The sequence below is a fragment of the Thunnus maccoyii genome, chromosome 7 (genome assembly GCF_910596095.1).
Source record: "Thunnus maccoyii chromosome 7, fThuMac1.1, whole genome shotgun sequence".
NCBI lineage: Eukaryota > Metazoa > Chordata > Actinopteri > Scombriformes > Scombridae > Thunnus > Thunnus maccoyii.
Window position 1 is genome coordinate 11,134,075 of NC_056539.1, and position 19,387 is coordinate 11,153,461.

Here is a 19,387-nt window from a genome sequence, read left to right on the forward strand (position 1 = left end):
CAGCCTCATGTTCCCAAACCTGCACTACATAGAAATCTACTGCCGTGATCACTCTTGGGAAAGCTTGTTGTTGAAAAAAATAACAAAGTTTTGTTGATAATCATAAAATACCTGCTATCATTTGATAGAACTCTTTGTAATAAGTCAGAGTGAGAAACTGCTACAAAGATTTATAGTATCATCAAGGAAGGGGAAGAGGTTCCACTTAAAAAGACCTTTTTTACATCTGTAAGTCCCAAGTCGACAAACCCTCCAAAAATAGCAATGTCACTGTCTCAGGGTGTTGATTAGCGAAGAGTCAGACTTCCACATACTTGGACCTAATAGCCTGCAGGTTACGTGTGCAGCCTATGTTACCATGGTGATACACACAGCGTGAAACATGAGTCAGTGCAGTGAGAGTAAGAAGCCAGCCAGGGTTAAGCCCAAAGTTAGTTTTCTAACCATTAATCCTGCCTCATGGGATATAACCCAGAAACAGAGGTGACAAAAAGTCAGAGAGCAACAACGACCGATGTGGTGAAAGAGTGACAAAGACGGCTCAGGGAACATGTGGATTTAAGCCGTGTCAGTGACAGAGGTGAAGATAATCCTCTAACAAGCTCAGCAAGCAAGAAAGGCCAGAAATGTTTCACATTTCACATTGTGAAAAAGTTGATCATGAAATGTCAAAACAGAGATGTGAACAAATGTTGCTTTTCCATAATGCTAACAAGAATAATACTTGGATATTTTGGGAACAAATCCTCAAAACAGTGGTGACAGTGATAAAGATCCACCTTTAAGCCTATTTTGGTAAATACGCTCATTTGCTTTTTCTTGCTAAGAGTTAGGTGAGAAATTGAAACCATTCTCGTATTTTTCTGTTAAATATGAAGCTAAAGCCAGCTGGTGTAGTAACATATAGACTCTAGGCAGGAAGAAATGGCTGGCCTGGCCCGGTCCTAAGGCAAAAACAAATATAAAACCCAACTACCAGCAGCTGTAAGGCTCACTAACTGACATGGGGGGGAGATATATGCAGGAATATTTCTTGCTTCCTGGCAACCTCACCATGTTTAAAATTCCTTTAATGGACACAAAATCCGTGTGGATTCTTAGGATGATTGCATGGGTAAACACAACATGAGACCTTTATGGATCCAATGGACATTTTACAGTATGTGCTCCTGGCAAACTCAACACCTGCCCAAGTGAGGCCCACATGAGCACGCTGATCAGGTGGGGGGTCCAAAATGGCCACATGCCAGAGTCTGAGCACCTGGCAAATGAATTGTTGACAAAGCACTTCTGATTAACAACTCCACAAAATCCTCATAGATATGGGGCAGTAAAAATATTACTGCAGCTTTAAATCACAATTTACACTCAAGTACTTGACTGCAGAACCTGCAGTACAAACCACCACTGTAATCTTAAGTGCGAGCCTCACAAAGTCAGTGTGTTTGTGTGTGTGTGTGTGTATGTGTTGCTGGTGTTGGAGGGGGTGAGGGATTTTTATGTGTGTGTGTGTGTGTGTGTGTGTGTGTGTGTGTGTGTTGCTGGTGTTGGAGGAGGGGGTAAGGGATTTTTATGTGTGTGTGTGTGTGTGTGTGTGTGTGTGTGTGTGTCCAAACCTCAAAATCCAGTTGCTCTCCCCAGCCCCCTGTGCAATTTTCACGGAGGCTGGGTTTCATCAGGTTTTGTATTTCAGACCTATTGATTATCTGCAGTGAGGGGGCACTGTGACAAAACCTCAGCAGGAGTTCTCCATCTGCAGTAAGCCATGTGCCAAAAATACATGCACGCGAACAGACACATATATTTTCTCGACTGTTATTGCGTCTCATGTTATGAAAGAGAGATGTATAGTAATATGCTCATTAATGAAAGCAGTAAAACTCATGCTGGTATTGGTTCTTTTAAAGGATTATCCAATCTGTTTCCTAAAAAAAAACACCCACACAGCACAGCTTTATCTTAACATGTAACACCTAAGGCTGCCTCTCCTCTGTTATATTCTGTATGTTTCATTTGAAGGTTGCCAAGGGTTAGCTCATCGATTCACCTTTTTGTGAGGCCCAATCGATGCTTATCTGCCCGACCTTTGAGTCCTCTGTACACACCAGTGAGACCTGCATGTACAAATACAGAAACCGGCCAGACACAAAGAGTCGAATTACCTTTCATGTTTTATGCTCTCAATTATTAATTTCGTCTCGTTTAGATGAAGATAGAAATATTTTACCTTCACTTTGGGCACCGACAACTCTGCTGAACATTTTGACGGTACGTCACTTCCATCTAGTGGCGGGAAGAGTAACTGCCAGTCACCCAACGTCACTGTCGTAAAAAAAAACAGCACTTGACGGCAAATTGTCATTTTAAAAATTCGACATGGCTTCTTCTCTGATTTGTGGCGAAACTCAAAGCAGGTAAAGAACATCTGTCAATGATGTTTATTCAAGAGTATACAGCTGACGGATTTAAACTATCTGTACCTGTAACTTGTACCTGTTTATGCATCATAACAGGATATTGTGTTGGTCTGTTTGTGTTTATTGTTGTAACAGTGTTTATGCTGCTCTCTTGGGCTAGCTAACTCTTGAAAAATAGATTTTAATCTCTCAATGAGACTTTTTATCTGGTTAAATAAAAGATAAGGAAGAAAGAAACTGTCTTTCCTCTCATTAGTTCAAACGAAACGACTTGTAAATGCCACTTATTCTTCTGTTAGATAGTAAACGTGAAAAATAACAGCTGGGATTGTATCACTGTCTCTGTCTTTTCAGGGTGAGTTCAGTTCTGAACAGAGATGTGAAGCAGTATGGGAAGAAGTACATGTTTGACTGCAATGAAGAGACATGCTGGAACTCAGACCAGGTAAAACTAATGTGTACAATACGTACTAAGTGCCGTAGTATACTGTTGTGGCAGTTAGTATACAAAAAATCAATATGTTCATCGTTTAACACTATCAGTAAATGGTACAGTTCTTAAACTTTAACTTTAGAAAGCCACTTGTACACACACATAGTCTGCATAGAAACTTCAGAAAAAGGAAAAATGTTTTTCCAAAAAAGCCAATGTGTCTTGGTCCCACAAGCAACATAGAAGAATAAAAGAAGAACTAGAGTAAATAGTACTTAAGTTAGTACAAAGTAGTACTAAAATTAAATGAAAAATTTGAAAACTATTTACAGAATGGAATAATTGTATTTTTGAAATGGGAACTAAAACTTAAAATTAAATATTTTCTGTACAAAAGAAATATGGATTGCATTACGGACCAAGAAATGGTGATATATATAAATATGACAATAAATTATCTAACAGTGGAGGTTGAATGCAATGTCAAGTCCAGTTTGATGACAGTACAGTTCAGCTATTTAGTAGGGCAACAGCTTTTGGAAAGGAGTTGTTGGAGGTTTTTATAATGTGTACAATATGTACTAATTGCCATTGTATACTGTTTTGGCAGTTAGTATACAACAGTAAATGGTACAGTACTTAAACTTTAACTTTAGAAAGCCACTTATACACACATAGTCTACATATATACTTCAGCAAAAAAGCAAAATGTTTTTCCAGAAATGTGTATAGTTATTCTGAGGTGTTCCTACCACAGATGAGTCCATGGTTCCTACACCACCAGAGCAGCCCCTCCCTTTCTTTATGCATTGCATTGTAGGACACTGTGCACATCAACAGCCCACTCAAAAAGCATGCATTTTTAGCATGTCTACTGGCTGTTTTTAGAGAACGTTTTGTTTAAATTCTTTTATTGTGACAACAAAGTTCACACAGTACATACTCAAAACCTGCTTACAATTGTTATGTGTGGAATTGAGGCACACTCAAAAACTTCCAACAGGTACCACTGTGAAGTTTCCAGCGTCAACTTCATGACCTGACCTGGGTATTAATACTTAAAATGTCACACTGAGTTATCAGCATATTGTCTTTTTTAACAGGGTGAATGTCAATGGGTGACTCTGGAGTTCCCCCAGGCTGTCAGGGTGTCCCAGTTAAAGGTCCAGTTCCAAGGAGGCTTCTCGTCCAAAACATGCAGACTAGAAGGTAAAACCCCTAGATTAGATTTTCCCACTTTAAGCTTTATCGCAAATGATTTCCCAATGTGACTATTCACTGCTGTTTGTGTTTTTTAGTGTTTTCTATTGTCGGTATGACAAGATAAGATAAATGATTCTCCACTTGTCCTTTCTGCAGGTTATCTCAAAGATGGAGATTTTACAGTGATCAGCGATTTTTACCCAGAGGACAACAACTCCCTTCAGATATCCTTCATTCTTACAATGCAGCATTTGTCGGAGGAGATTAGATTGGTTACTGGGGATATGTCCAGCAAAAATGAGACCAAGTTGATAAAGGGTTTCTTTTTTTTTTTTTTTTTTACATTTTATGATATGGGAGCAAAATCAGAAAATAATAAACCTTTTATTTTCTATTACACGACATTATTTACTGTCAGGAATGCTATAAATGTTATCTTTACCTCTTTGTTGTGCTTTAAACATAGTTAACAAAACCAAGAATTAATAAAATTGCAGAACTATTCATTTTTAGCATGAACAAAGCTACATTCATACAGCTCTGACTCAATGCTTTAAAAGATTCAGCCGGTCAGTCTGCTCCAGGGTTATAACAGCCGTTCAAGCCACCTGTCACTTTCGTTGCACAGTGCGTTTCCTGTTACTGATCTAGATGGTTCATAATAAGTATCAAACAATATTTTCTTGACCATGTTCTTCAATTTTACCATGCTTATCTTGACTTAACTCCACACCCACAGCTTTCCCATACAGGAGGCCCCTGTAGTGGATAAATTAAAAATAATGTTTGAGAATAGTGCTGACTTTTTTGGGAGAATAATTGTTTATTCCTTGGATGTCCTGGGGGAAAAGGCCTCATGAACATTTTTTTTAAAACCCTCTCATGAGAGAGGAAATGACCCCTGAGTGAAGCACGGGACACAGGATGGTGTGGTGGCACTTGGGGGAGACATGTCATCTGTACCGCCACCTCGTGAACTGATGTGAATGTGGCCTTTTTTGGTATGGAGGACTTCAGGGATGTTACAAGCTATCTCACTCTTCATCACTCAAACACACAAGGCTTGACATAAAGTCTGAATCTTGAGTTTTTACTGCAGATTTTATGGGTTTATTGTGATTATAAGAGCACATGTAATCACACTCTCTATACCTACAGTACTATATATTGTGCCTTTGGGATGACAGGCTATTCCAGTGGAACACACAGTATAAAAATACATTTTTATTAAAACTTGTTTACAGTCCTTTTTTTTGCTATCCTTCAGCCAAACAAAATAACTCTGCTGCACAAATGTTGCATTTTAGTCCTTGTTTGTACAAAGTTTGTGTACACTGCAATGCATACAAAGTAATGCGTACGAATCGAATAAACGATTTATAAAATAACAAATGCAGTTTACTCAGTGTAAATGTGTCTGCACAAAAACAAAAAATACTTTTCGTTGTGACAGCTCTTCATCTTGCCACAGATCATAGCTGGCTAAAGGTCGATTGTGTCAAACTGTCCTTCCCCTTCGTTTATTTTAGCTAGTGTCATGTTGTTGGTTTGTAGAGTTTGAGAATATGGTCCTCCAGCACTTTCTGAACTAGGAAACAAAAAAGGAAAATGTTTAATACAGCAAAACATTATTTACAATCATTTCTACTTTAAAAAAACAAAAAACTCTGCGTCAGTTAAAAGACTGAACGTACTCTTTTTGTGTCCAAGGGCAACAGCTAAGGCCATTGGACTGTACCCAGAGTCGGACTCAATGGTCATGTCTGCCCCTTTGGCTGAAAAGAGTTCAGTACAGTACAGTTAGTGAAGCAGTCAAACAGAGGCCTGCTGTGAATTTATCATGAATTTATAATATAGAAAAGTAATGTACCTAAGAGTGCCTCTACACATTTGATATGGTTTCCTCGTACAGCGTATAGAAGAGGAGTTCCCCCATTCTGAGATCAAATGCAAGAGTTTTCAGTCAGTAAGTAGTCATCACAAAATATGTAAAAAATAATATGTCTGGCATGAAGAAATTCAAAACTGTACCCAGTCATAGGTGTTAATATCTACTCCGTGTTTGAGAAGAGACTCAACAATATCCACATAACCTCCAGAGCTGGCCAGTGTCAGGGCACTTTCTCGCTCCCTTGCAATAGTTTTGGGATCTGCGCCCTAAAACACAAATCACATAAACATCAGTCAGAGAGTGTTTATGTGTCTCAATGTGGCAGGTTTTCCTGGATAGCATTGGCGTACTTCTAACCTTTTCCAAGAGAAAATCCACCACTGCTTTCTCTCCAAACGCTGCTGCCCACATGAGAGGCGTGAAGCCCCGTTCATCCTGTTTGCTGAGCAGTGAACTGTCTGCAAAATGAAAGAGGTCACAGTGCATCAGTAAGAATTTTGTACAAATTAATACTGAGCGAAATTTGTGTGGTGTTATGGTGAGAGATTCAGATTCCTCACCTTTAGTCAGGTGTGCAGCCACTTGTGAGACCTCGCCCTGAGCTGCAAGCTGATGTATGGACAGAGCTTGTGATGGAAATAAAGTCACAATTACTTCATATGGTCAAGACATGAAATACCATGATTGTTTATGTCTTCATGTCAACAGCCACTAAAGTGCATTCTTAATGCCACTACTCACAGTCTAACGTTGCTGGGCGTACTGTAACCTCATTCCCACGCTGCTTGTTGGTCAGAGTGGTGGAGTGATTGAATAAACCATCTTCATCCACATCCATGTTCTCTGGAGAACAGCAGCAGCACAATCACACAGAAAGGTCAGTGGAAGCAATAAAATATATATTAAAAAAACAAAAATATATATACAGAAATAGTGAACATATGTCAATCAAGAGTTCACATATAGGAAACTTGAAAGAGCATCTTTGAAAATACAGAGGCAATCACACCATTGGACCTCTCATCTCTGGACTCGGAGAAACCAGCGTTAGATGACAAAATATGTTGGCCATCTGCAACCTCATCACCTCTGGCCTCCATGATCACTGGAATAAACACAAGAGATGAGCAACTCAACAATGTGGGACTGCCACCGAGGAAAAAAGTGGCCAAAAACAACTGAATTAAAATGACGTTTTTAAAGCCAATTACATGATCTACTCACCACATCCAGCCCCACTGCCTAATTTGCGCTAACTTCCTTTTGGGAAAACTGAAAGTAAATTTTTTCAGATGTCACGACGGACCGTGATGGTGATCGAAGTGTGCCGAAAACACATTACTAATGTCACTGTCAATTTGCTATCTAATAAATCAATTATTTAAACAACAGAAACACCGCGTTTGATTGATCCCGCGTTATTACAGCCTGTTCGTGGTTTTTTTTGGAAGGAAGAACTGTTTTTTTTATAATCGATATTTCTGTCCGGAATATTGTCGTGTGGCACATGACAACAGAAACACGGAAGTAGCATCTATCAGCTGACACAACTCGCTTACAACTACATTGTGTTTCTCAGTTTGTGTCTGTAAAAGGCAGCTTGCATTATGGAGGACCAGGAAATGCAGCTGAAAGTCAGACGAGGTAAAGAGCAGCTATATTAGCAGACAACTTACCTCATTTTTATCGTGCGACGCTGCTCGCTCGCTTTAGCCGCTAAGCTAACGCGATGTCAGGGTTGTGTTGACATCGTCTTTTTGTCCATGTCCGCTGCTGTTGGATTTGTTTCCTCCGTTTTTTCTAACATATGTGATGTATTCTGAGCATTTGTCTGTAATTTTTTTTCATTACAGTGACTGACAAATTCACGGAGAGTATGTACGTCCTGGCTAACGAGCCGTCAGTGGCTCTCTACAGACTGCAGGAACACGTCAGGAGGTCGCTGCCTGAGCTGGTGCAGCACAAGGTATTCAGCCTGTGTTATGATGCTGCACAGAAAACCTGCATCAAAAAACAATATGAGGCATTAGACGAAGAATACACCTTGTAAAAACGACATGCTGCTGTTCCAAGAAATGCAAGACCACTCTAGACACGTATTAAGATATATAGAAATATTTTTCTTGGAATAATAATATGTATTTGATGTGGTTTTTCCCACCAAAAAAAGCTCCATTACTTCATTGAAACCCTTAAAATGACTCATTCACATTCATTGAAAAACCCAGAATCTATCAATATGCAAGTAGGTCAATTTCAAATATATATATTTCTTTTTTTATTATGAAACATCAAAACTCACCCAAAGATGTTTTGAGTTGTTACTGGTTGCATGACTTTTACATCATTAAAGATCCAGACATGTATTAAGACATACAGAAACACTCTGCATAGAACAGTAATGTGTGTCTGATGTGGTTTTTCCACAAAAAGGTATAATTGTCATGTTATAGTCCTTAAAATGGCATCTACTCCTTCTCCCTCATTAAAAATCCAGAATATATGGATATGCAAATATATTTCATTTCAGCCATAACCCATAAGTGGTTAAGAATTGATTGCGCTATATAATTATTATTAATGTTCTGTGCAATATATAATAATAATTATGTTTCTATTGCACACCGTGTAGTAATAATAATTCCACTCTTATTTTATTTTTTATCATATTTCATTATATATTACATATACAGTCATTGCACAATGGATAAGTATTTCTTATCTATCTCATTACTCTCATTTTATCATGTATTACATATATAATTACCATACAATGTATAATAACAACCTTTTCTGTTTTACTACCTAACCATTTTGTTTTCTTCTATTGTGGTGTGTGGTCTTATTAAGTTTGACTGCTGGACATAAGATGTCTTCTACTTCACTGTAAAGTCTGTTCTCAGTGTTTGTGCACTTGAGGCTTCACGTTTCCACATCACACCTGTCTCAGTTGAATATTATATCAAGACTGACTCCAAACTAGTTGGTTGTGATGTCACAAATCATCATAAAATTAGATTTTCAATGAGTTCAGAGAAACTTTCCACTTTGAATGTGAAAACTAGTGTCAAACTCTGTACATACATCATTGTGCACAGTGAAGCTCAAACAGCCATCTGTAGAAACAAGAAGAAAACCACAGTTCACATGAGGGGGGCTTTAAGACAGCTGTCTCGCTGTAAACCAGAGCATCAAAAGATATTTAACAATGTGAACAGACAACACTGTCTGGGGGCTCGTCTGCTTTTTGATGGAGTCTCTGGACTCGTAGTTTTTGTTTGAGATATTAGATGCAAATGTGTATTATTCAGACTAGGGACTTCAAATTTGAAAATTTGACATATCACAGTAAGAAAAACAAAAACAAAGTGGCTGTCTATTCGTTTTCACTCCACAAAGGCATTAATATCACAACAGTTGCTGATGAATGTTGAAACAACTCATTGATTAATTGATCAGTCGATCAACAGAAAATTAATCTGAAAATATTTTATTATTTTATTTATTATTTTTCAAGAAAAATACCAAAGTGAGGATTTGCTGCTTTCTTCTGTTTTATATCATCGTAAATTATACGGTATATCTTTGTCTTTTTGTCTGCTAGTTAGACAAAATAAGACAATGGGAAGACGTCACCTTGGGCACTGGGAAACTGTGATGACCATTGTTCACTTTTCTTTTCTTTTTTTTTCTTCACAAACAGAACGGAACAGAACAGAACCTATTAATCACGAAAATAATTGTCAGATTAATAGATGTAATGAAAACAGTCTTATACGAAGATTATTATACTAAGATGACATTATCAGAATGACTCTGTTATTCAGCGAAACACATGCAGAGTTATTTGAATTCATTCACTAACATTGAGGCACACAGTGGTATATACATAACATGAATTCTACTTAGGGCTGAAATTTTCATGCGGGTGTTGGTATGACTTTCCTCCAGCTTTTTAACCTTCAAAATCCTTTCTGTCTGTTTTTGAAGTTGTCATTTAGTCACTTTCAAAGCGGAAGACAAAGTATCAGCAAAAGCGAGAGTGTGGTCAGTTTTTTTTAAATAACAGATGACTTAATAGAATAATAGATGACAGTAAGTAGGAGTACTTTTTAATTTGATTGTGCAAATTCTTGAAGTGAGTGACTTGTTTGAAGTTACAGATACAGCCTGACTTTAAAACCCAACAGAGAAGCTAGTATTGTTTTGGGGTCGTGCTCTTTTATCTAGAATTGTTTTTTAACGGTTTTATTTCCCGTCATTTCTCACACAGACAGACATGCAGAGCTGGGAGGAGCAGAGTCAAGGAGCCATCTACAGTGTAGAATATGCCTGCAGGTGAGATGATGCATCAACCTACAGATTTGTTGAATCCTACCGGACCGCTGCCGTGACTGTTAACCCTTTCATCGACATGTTGGTTTTTGCAGTGCTGTGAAGAGCATGACGAACAGCAGCTTGTATTTCAAAAACATTGACGGCCTTCTCCGTCAAGCTATCAGCATGAAGGAACAGATTAGCAGCTCTCAAGGACGCAGGTAGGAGGCAGCAGTGAACACACTGACACCGACTCAACTGACACATGCCGGTGTCTACAGGGTGGGGCTGGACGTCGTTTGAGATTATAATGATGTTAAAATACACATAGTACAGCATCAAGCATTATAATGTACTGTATGCCTTTGGGTGTCAGCTGATCTGTGTAATGTATTTTTTCTACAGTGTTCTTTACCTAACATACAGGAGCACCACTTTCTTATCTGTTCCCCTTTGCCATTCTTTGTTGGAACTGAAATCCATTTCTTTTAAATTTTCAAAAAAAATTGCTGCAAAAAAACAACAATAAAATTTGCAAATTTAGATTTAAACCAACATTTATGGAGCGTGAAAGTCGGCCCTTATCTCACTGTCCTCACACTTACATCACGTGCTTTAACTCAATTTTTCAATTTTAGAATTTTATATGCCAATATGTGTTTTTATCCGATGATATAAACTCTTTTAAGCTTGTTTATGAACTTCAGCAATGTTAAAACATCCCGATAACACAGTATGTGTTTAACTCTTAGAGTAGGATGAATATATGTTCATGGATCCACAAAAGTTTCTTCAATTATTTTGAGGTTTTTTTTCACATACACTTATCACCCCAAACCAAAACTAGTCAAATATTGACATACAGGAAATAATATCAGTATTTGACATTGCAAGAGAATTCTGGGATATTATTATTTATTCATATCACTCACCCCTGCAAAAGTGTCAAAACATCCACCCATGTATCTCCCTTTACTCATTCTTTGCTCTGCATTTTACCTTCATTCATGTATAACTTTTGTTCCTAAATTATTTGTCCTTCATTTGTAATCATTTGCATCATTTTATATTTTGGGACATCAGCTATTATAAATCTTTTTTTTTTCCTTTCAGTTTTTGCCAATTAATTACCACTGTCTGTCCCCAATAACTGCTACATTTGACTTTTCTTTTGTTGGGCTACCCTTTGTAATTAACGGGAGCTTCATGTTCATGTGCTTTTTTTGTTTCCCCCCCTGACACCTGCATGAAGTTTACATGATGTGACCCCCTCTCCCAGTCCCCTTGTCTCTGCTCCTCATGCCCCGTCCACTTCCTCATGACATCAGGACAGAGGTGTCCAAGGTTAGTAGTTCCTTCAGACATGACATGATCACATTCAGGTCTATATTTAAGATACATAAGAGCGTCTGTCAAAAATGTGCGAAAATATCTCTTAAGATGACAGGCTTTTGTGAACATTATTTTAATGCCCTATTTAAATGTCCAAAATCATCCTACTTTTAAGTTGAATTATATTTTCAAGAATTAATACATTTATTGCCATGAAATCATTTGGAACACATAACAAAACAAACCTGCACATTGTGCTCAAATATTTGGCAAAAAGACGCCAAATACAGTAAAATAAAGTATTTACATTATTACAATGAAAGTCATAAATTTGCCAGATTGATACTTGGGCAATATTGGTGTGTAAAATGAGATTTAAATCAAGTTCATTTGTACAAAACACTACAAATTATACAAAAGTCAGGCTCACTATGTTCTCCATCAAGGTAAAAATGCTTTATAATCTCAAGGGGACAAATCAGTTGATAAATGTGAAAACTTAAGTCTGTTTTTCTCTCTCATTCCCATGTTGTCTGCAATCAGTCAGGATAAACATGTTGAGAGTAAAAAGGTACAAGGTGACACTTCTACGTCTGTGTTTAGATGACACTTGTTAGCAGTCCTCTTAGTGAGATACTTAAAGGTCATCAATGTCCGTAACCAGGAGCTCAGCTTCCTTTATGTCACACAAGAGTAGAGTCTTTTGCAGAAATCCCCGACTTGCGTGCGAGGACACTCCTCATCTCATTGTTGACCCCATTCCAGGGTTTAGCCTGGGCCTGCAGTAAACCAGATTCAGTAGACAGGGTCCTGTGCATTCGAGGACAGCTGCCACCACTGCTGTAGCCGTCTTTATCACTAGCGTGGCCTTGCGAACCTGCGGCAGGGGAGTACTGCTGGTGCTGGTGTTGCTCTCGCTGTCTGGCGTTGCCGCACGGAGGGTAGGAGATCTGATGCTGGATGTGAGACTGGCTGCGGTGAATCCGTGGTTTGTCCACACCGATTCTGAGCTCGCAGGGCCGAGAGAGAGGCGTGCTGCTGCTGCTCCCGTGGTCGTTCTGATACAGGGTGTCAAGGTGGTTGCCGTGATAGTGCTTGTCAGTATGGGATGCTTTGACCAGAGAGTGGATCACAACCACCAGCAGGATTAAGATCCCAGAGGAGAGGACACAAGCGCTGGCGATACCCGTCTCCACCTCAAATATTAGGAGCATAAAGATGGACATGGCTGCCAAGGAAAAGATGAGAAAAACACAGAAATGAAATATAGAAAATTCCTAAATATGTGTCTCTACAACCAGCAAACAATGCTTATCTATAATAAGCCAAATAACTTCACTCATAACAGACTTTAAAAGTTATTATTTTTACTTATATCTTGGTTTTCCAATTGTTGCTTCTTTTTTAGTTGCACATAATTTTTTACATCTGTTTTTTTTTTTTTTTTTAGTTTGGACAATCACTTGCTTCACAAAAATGTATTTAATTATTTTTAAATGTCATATAAAAGCTTGTTGTTCTTTCCTGAGCTGTTCTATGTTTGGTTGCAGGAAGAGGACTATGGACTCAGGCATGCTAAAGGAAGGGGGAGAAAAGCACAACTCTGGGATGTGACGTGACTTCCTGAGCTTTCTCGTGTGTTGCTTCTACAGTCCCTTGCTCTGCTACCTCTTGATTGAGGCTGAAGTGGGGTCATAAGGGCAACACCTCCTCATCACAATGGAGTGACTGCCTCCACTGACCCCCTCCCAGTACAAGCCGCTCAGTGGAACAGAGCACCACAGCACTGCCAGGTTCAGCATTAAAAACACTTAAGTCATGGACGCTGGTCAAAGAATGCATTGTTCTCTTAGACTCGCTGGGCAGACCAGAGAGAAAGCAGCAGTGCTGTTTTTGCCTCTGCTGCTGAAAATCCACCACACCGCCCAACGTTTTGGACATTAGGTTTCAAGAAAAGCACCTTATCACATAAATACCAGAAGTATCACCATCAGTTTTTGTGAGTTTGCGGTGACTCACAGTTTTCTCTATTTTGTTCATACCTGCCAAGTAGAGAGAAACCCCCAGACAGAACAGTCCGATAGCCACATGTCGCACACCTCTGCTATCCAAAAGAAACCAGTCTGCTCTGTGGAAACAAATGTCACATGTTGAAAGTCATGTCTGAAATTTGTTTATGCTTTAACATTGCTATTTAAGGTTTTTTTTTCATTGTGGCATAAATGAAGAGGTTTTTATGCATCATACTTTCTTGGCTGACAGTTTTCTTATAGTTCAGTTTATTGCACCTTTTACAGTCAACATTTTCTTGGTTATTTTTAGTTTTCTGAAATATTAGAGTATTGATCATATGGTGTGTTTAAACTTAGGATATTTTGTGAAGCTCATTAATATTCAGTTAGTCTTGGAAAGTCCTTTCCGTCAGTAGGGGGGTCCTGGGGTATGCTGTTGGATTTGTAAACCGACGTGGGAAAGGGCCAGCTAGAGGCCGTGTGCAGGGTGCATAATGAGAGGAAGGCCATTGTTTAGACTGGATTCATTGGGTTTGAGAGGTGGGGGTTGACCGACAACACTGCAGTGCAGGCCTCTGCACTCTGACACATAAGGACGCCTCTTTTATTCTTCTGAAACTTTGTTTTCTGACTACAGTTAAATTTATCAACCAGGAAAGGCTGTGGTTTTTTTTAACGATTAAAGGTGATCGTGTGGGCAAGAAGATACATTTACGCTAAACAGATCACACTGAGTGACCAGAAAATGAGCCCTCTGTCGGATGTGAATGCAGTGCAATAGCCTTGTAATAAATATTACCTCACTGAAAAGTTTTGTTTTTGTGGTGATGTTGATTTGCTGTGCCTCATATTGAATATTGTTTTATATTTTCATTTACATAGATTGAGGAAAAAATATTAGAATCACTTTACAATGTAATGAAAACCCATACAACTGTAGCACCATAAATTACAATTAATGAGTTCACACCTCTCTGACCACAATGTTAACAGCAGTTTACAAAAAAGTTTCACATTGGCAGGATTTATTACCATACTGTTGTCATTTAATTTAATTCATTTAATGCACTTAAACACTACTTCAAGTGAAATAATGTACATGTTGCTAAACAGTGGCAACTGTGGCCACAAGAGATGCTAAAAAATGCTAAAAAAAATATATATATATATATATAGTGTAACAGTAGCATCAGTACTAAAGAAGAGTCATTAAGTCAGAAAACGGATGAATATCTATGCTATAATGTTTGCTAACATTAGCAACCATAAGCTACTAGCAGCAAAACCCCTGAGTGTACTGAATTTAGCACAGATGAGGTTTATTGCTGAGGAACTTTACAAGACAAAAAATGTTTTCTTACTCCAAAACGCCCAGTCTTGCTTTTAAGTGGTGACTTTAAGGCAGTGGTTCTCAAACCTTTACACATCAAGGGCCCCTAATATGACACAAATTAGGCCATGGACCCCCATTTGATAAGACTTTGTCCCAAGGTCCCCCATCTGGTGTTTGCTTCTTGATGTTTTATAACAGAAAGTGTATAAACCCCATGACCAAAATATACATACATTCTGTCATTGTGCTACTTATTGATGGAATTATAGTGAAAATAAATGATTCCCCTTTTTGCTGGGGACCCCCTCAGGGACCCCCCTTCGAGAACCACAGCTTTAAGATGCATATGAACATAACTGTAACGCGTTTGCAGGTGCGTTTAAGCCTTCAAACATGACCCATCCGATCAAAACTGACCTGAACTTTCTGTTTCTACAACATTGGAAAAACAACATCATGACACGAGCGAGTGAAGTCGCAGCTGCAGGTGTTTACAAACAGGTGTCTGAAGAGCTGCGTGGGAAGCAGGCTTAAATACCTTTCAGCATCCTGCTCTCCTCTGCACACCTCTGTTGAAAAGTAACTGTGGAGGAGACACACCACCACAGAGCTTAAATGAAGAGTGAGAGCCAGAGCGGAGAGCACCGTGGATACCGGCAGCAGTACGGCCCACACAGGAGCGCCTATGACCGAGGAGAAGGCGGACGGGGGAGACTCCTTCACCGCCGCCTGCTGAGACTGCAGCTGGAAAATCAAAATGACCGATAAAACAGACATGATGGCCGATAAAATCCCCAGTAAAGACAGAACAAGTAGAGAGCGCTGGCTGTAGTGCTTGTGCGTCATCTTTGTCCAATAAATCCCCCTTGCTGTCAAGTTTCTCCAGAGAAATAAAAAAAAAGAAGTTTCCCCCCCTTCTGTCCCGGTCGGGCCCTTTAAACACACGTCTCCTGCGATCCTAAACTGTTAGATATCCCGAAAAAGTGAGCTGGCATTGCAGTGTGTGTATATAAAAATGTTTCCCCTTCTGGATGAATAGTTTTCCTCCTCAACATGGATAGAGCGCCCCGCTGCCCCGTCTGAGCATGTGATGTGCTTTAAATCCCCAGATTAAAAAGTTCGCAACAACAATGGACTTTTTCTCTTGGATCCTCGGGAAACAATGCGTTGACGTGCTCCTGGGAGAGGCAGAGCTCACTGACTGAACACAAAACACCACAAGTGGACAAAGGAAAGTTAAAAAATAGCGCTGAAAACGTGTATTTAATTGCATTGCAGCCTTTTTTTTAAGGAATGTGAGATTTGCACCAACATATAGTTAAAGCAGCAGGACATACTTTACAGAAAAATATGGATTACAGCCATTTTAGGGTGTTTCTTGGAATGATGACAATAGGCCTGCAGTCTTCTTTTAGATTAGCCTACTTCTTATGCTGTGCTGTAGGCTGGTACATCCTCATAAAATGATTAAGGGATTACTATGGCTCTGATCAACAGGCTATTGGGTGTCTAACAGTAAACGAAAGCAGATAAACTGACATTACACTACATAAAACAAAGCAAAATCAAAAGTGACCACATGTCCAAAAAGGTTTAAATGTGTTCCTGTGCAAAATGACACCATGGCGGGTGTACATTACAGGCAAACGTTTGAGGAATTTGCAGCAGTGGCCGCCTTAGCTGACCCCTCTTCATTGTAGAATACCCCTTTTATTCTTAACTACTCAGACTCTCCGATTAACTTTTCACTAGTTGCCTTGGAAACATGCGCAGCTGAGCAGGGATGCCCTATTTTTTATTGCATTCACTTTGCTGATTTAACAGTCACCTATACTTTTCAGTTTCGGTGCAGTGAGACTCGTCACCTTTCCCTTAATCTGAGTCGATTTCATATAATTCATATTTGATCTTCAAATGAAGACATTTACCGCTGCTGCAGGCCCGCGCACACCTTGACATACTTAAAAGTCTGTGACTTGTGTTACAGAGGCTTTATTGTTCTGTTAGAGGTTGGGGGGTTGGAGGGGTTAAGGTGTAACCCTTATTCTGTTGAGATGTAGATAAGACTGTAGCTATAAAGGTACACAATGTGAACAATTGCTCTCACATATGTACACTGACCATGGAGGCTATTTCTGAATTCGACAGCCTCACCACATGCTCTAAAAGGGTCGAGGCTGATATTGCCGAAAGCAGAAGTGAGAAGTTTCAGGAAAATGAAAAAAAAAGGACTTGCTACGGAAAGTTCTCAAAGGCATCTTTATCTCACTAGAGTCTCTACTTTATGGTTCTTGCTTTATGTGTTCACAATTTTTTATAACCAATTTAATTCAGCCTTCAGTCCCCGGATTGATGAAGCGCTCACGGTGTTTAGAATACATTTATGAAGAATATACTTGCATAAACACAACACTGAGGAAAGATATCATTTCCCTCTAGTTGCATGTGATTAGCATGCTGTATTTACAGATGGGGGTTTGCACTATTCTCTGTTGGATTGGCGGGACCCACGCTTATGATTCCTGGAGGTAAAGGCTGTGGCAGTCTGCAGGGATGTTGCTAACTATTGCATCAGATACACAGTTTGAGATACCTCTTGGGATGTCAAACCGTGTGTGTCTGTGTGTGCATATAGCTCTTGCAGTATGTGTGTAGCCTATGTGTCTGTGTGTGTCTGTGTGTATGTGTGTGTGTGTGTGTGTGAGAAAGAGAGTTGTTGTCCACACTTCCACAGATGATCTGTGCTAATAAATTGTCACTATATTATTTTTAGAGGTGCATTGTGTCACATCCCAAATATAGTCAATAATGCAGCTCATGCAGTGATTCAGTTATTACCTCTAAATATATCTATTATGCTGACAGCATGTCTGCTTTCCATTAGACTCTTTTGCTTTTATTTATTACTTTTTTTTTTTGTTTTTTTGCTTTTCCTCAGCCACACCGTTCACTTCCTATCAAACGTAGAAAACACCAGATCAAGAATGGACAGTGCTGCAGTTGACACACTCACCAGTCAAACATAAGTTTATTTTATCACAGTTATCTTCATGGTTAATTTATGTGTTTGTAGCTGATATTATGTACAAGGGGTGAACACAGTAACTAATAACTGCACCGTATAATCCAGTCCAATACAGCTGCCTTGCCAAAAAGTATTACTTTGTGAAGCTTATCTTAAATATTTGTGGAGACTGTCGAGAGCTATTAATCAAGCTCTGGTAATATTTGGGATTATGGTGGTGTTGCATTGCTTTATAGACTGTTGTTAGGTGTTCCTGTAAATTTGTCCAACCCACAGGCCTATATGTACAGGTGAGGTAGACAAAATGAAAATGTTTTATGGTGACTATAATCTGGAATGCATTTTGATTAATCTAATAACAAAACAACAATAACAACAGCATAATTCAGCCATCTTATACTGATGTGACTGATACACTGAACATATAGATGTAGGACACTTAATTAATCCTGTAGGGATTCAGTGAATTGCCAGAGGACACTTCAATAAACTTGAAGCTTCTTCCTCTGGTTGAATGGTGGTCTGCAGGTCACCCTGATGTACATTCAAAAGTTCAAAAGTTTTACTGCTGTTGTATTTTCACACGACGTGCGCTGACATTAAAATGATGAAGTGACGGACTCTCACATGATTGTAGTTTTAAGAAAAGAGACGCAAAAATAACTTTTGTAACTATACTTCACTTGACTGCTTTGCCGTAACATCCCCTCTGATTCTTACATTTTCACACAGACACCATAATTTTAGGGCAGCTTAATAAAGCCCTGAATGAATGTGAGATTTTCAGATCAGAAAATCTCACAAAATCATATCATTGCAAAATGACATTTTTAATATTATTTCATAATCATGTTACATATGGTACATAACTCACACAGAGCATGTGTCTCTACAGCAGTGGTTCACAACCATTGCGGGTAGTGTCCCCTGAAATTCTGCTCCACAAAATTACATTCATGTTTTTTTTTTGTAATTTTTTATCTTTGCTTTTTTCCTTATTGTATGGTTTAATGCTGTGTAGTTTTACCTCTTCTGGCCTCTAAGAATATACAAATGAAACAGTCTCTAAACAGTCCCTGAAATGCTCACAGTTCATTCAACCTGTGACAAGAGGTCATGAGACATTGATTTGTATGACGGTCACAAGCAAAAAAGGTTAGGAATCACTGCTTTAGGGTATATTGTGCATTTTTCAGGCCTTTTTTCATGCATATTATTATCAAACATATTAGCCAGTGGTCCGTTTATAATCTGTTTTATCTACAGACATTAAACACTAAACTAATAATTCACCATGCTGTCTTGCTGTATTCATCATTCGATCATTACATTTTGGAAAAACAAACTGAATAGACACTGTGCCCATGACCCTGATATGAAGAACACTTAGCAATTGCATTTCTGACATGAACTGATACCATCTG

General features: G+C 38.9%; 5 protein-coding genes across 14 annotated transcripts in view; 2 read left to right on the top strand and 3 right to left on the bottom strand.

Annotated features, from left to right (window-relative positions):
* ncanb (neurocan b) overlaps nucleotides 1-2,496 on the bottom strand; it is a 179,860-nt gene extending 177,364 nt beyond the window's left edge. For 3 of the 6 annotated variants that reach the window (XM_042417396.1, XM_042417398.1, XM_042417397.1), the window contains exons 1-2: nucleotides 2,228-2,319; nucleotides 2,048-2,114 (exon numbers count right to left, since the gene is read on the bottom strand). The gene's annotated coding sequence lies outside the window, so the exon portion shown is untranslated. Of the gene's footprint in view, nucleotides 1-1,616; nucleotides 1,754-2,047; nucleotides 2,115-2,162; nucleotides 2,323-2,480 lie in introns of those variants that run through there. The other 3 variants (XM_042417391.1, XM_042417393.1, XM_042417394.1) reach the window with 3 other exon arrangements.
* Nucleotides 2,308-5,445, top strand: LOC121900837 (nuclear receptor 2C2-associated protein). 2 transcript variants are annotated; one of them, XM_042417404.1, is made up of 5 exons: nucleotides 2,308-2,414; nucleotides 2,772-2,862; nucleotides 3,954-4,059; nucleotides 4,210-4,277; nucleotides 4,791-5,445. In XM_042417404.1, the coding sequence occupies exons 1-5, from the start codon at nucleotides 2,377-2,379 to the stop codon at nucleotides 4,911-4,913; spliced, it is 426 nt and encodes a 141-aa protein (XP_042273338.1). In that variant the 5' UTR covers nucleotides 2,308-2,376; the 3' UTR covers nucleotides 4,914-5,445. The 2 variants fall into 2 exon arrangements, with proteins under 2 accessions (XP_042273338.1, XP_042273337.1); XM_042417403.1 differs by having other exon boundaries at nucleotides 4,210-4,845.
* On the bottom strand, nucleotides 5,265-7,791 carry rfxank (regulatory factor X-associated ankyrin-containing protein). 3 transcript variants are annotated; one of them, XM_042417400.1, is made up of 10 exons: nucleotides 7,621-7,791; nucleotides 7,169-7,216; nucleotides 6,954-7,049; nucleotides 6,686-6,787; nucleotides 6,505-6,570; nucleotides 6,302-6,402; nucleotides 6,085-6,210; nucleotides 5,924-5,990; nucleotides 5,748-5,828; nucleotides 5,265-5,641 (listed from the first exon to the last, which is right to left on the bottom strand). In XM_042417400.1, the coding sequence occupies exons 3-10, from the start codon at nucleotides 7,042-7,044 to the stop codon at nucleotides 5,589-5,591; spliced, it is 687 nt and encodes a 228-aa protein (XP_042273334.1). In that variant the 5' UTR covers nucleotides 7,045-7,049; nucleotides 7,169-7,216; nucleotides 7,621-7,791; the 3' UTR covers nucleotides 5,265-5,588. The 3 variants fall into 3 exon arrangements, with proteins under 3 accessions (XP_042273334.1, XP_042273335.1, XP_042273333.1); XM_042417401.1 differs by lacking the exon at nucleotides 7,169-7,216; XM_042417399.1 differs by lacking the exon at nucleotides 7,621-7,791 and having other exon boundaries at nucleotides 7,169-7,386.
* borcs8 (BLOC-1 related complex subunit 8) lies at nucleotides 7,449-13,543 on the top strand. 2 transcript variants are annotated; one of them, XM_042417405.1, is made up of 6 exons: nucleotides 7,455-7,588; nucleotides 7,798-7,910; nucleotides 10,218-10,282; nucleotides 10,375-10,482; nucleotides 11,514-11,605; nucleotides 13,144-13,543. In XM_042417405.1, exons 1-5 carry the CDS (start codon nucleotides 7,552-7,554, stop codon nucleotides 11,581-11,583), a joined length of 393 nt encoding a protein of 130 aa, XP_042273339.1. In that variant the 5' UTR covers nucleotides 7,455-7,551; the 3' UTR covers nucleotides 11,584-11,605; nucleotides 13,144-13,543. The 2 variants fall into 2 exon arrangements, with proteins under 2 accessions (XP_042273340.1, XP_042273339.1); XM_042417406.1 differs by lacking the exon at nucleotides 11,514-11,605 and having other exon boundaries at nucleotides 7,449-7,588.
* On the bottom strand, nucleotides 11,613-16,020 carry tmem221 (transmembrane protein 221). Its single transcript, XM_042417407.1, has 3 exons — nucleotides 15,477-16,020; nucleotides 13,636-13,721; nucleotides 11,613-12,821 (listed from the first exon to the last, which is right to left on the bottom strand). The coding sequence occupies exons 1-3, from the start codon at nucleotides 15,782-15,784 to the stop codon at nucleotides 12,277-12,279; spliced, it is 939 nt and encodes a 312-aa protein (XP_042273341.1). The 5' UTR covers nucleotides 15,785-16,020; the 3' UTR covers nucleotides 11,613-12,276.
* Between the last annotated feature and the right edge of the window lie 3,367 nt (nucleotides 16,021-19,387).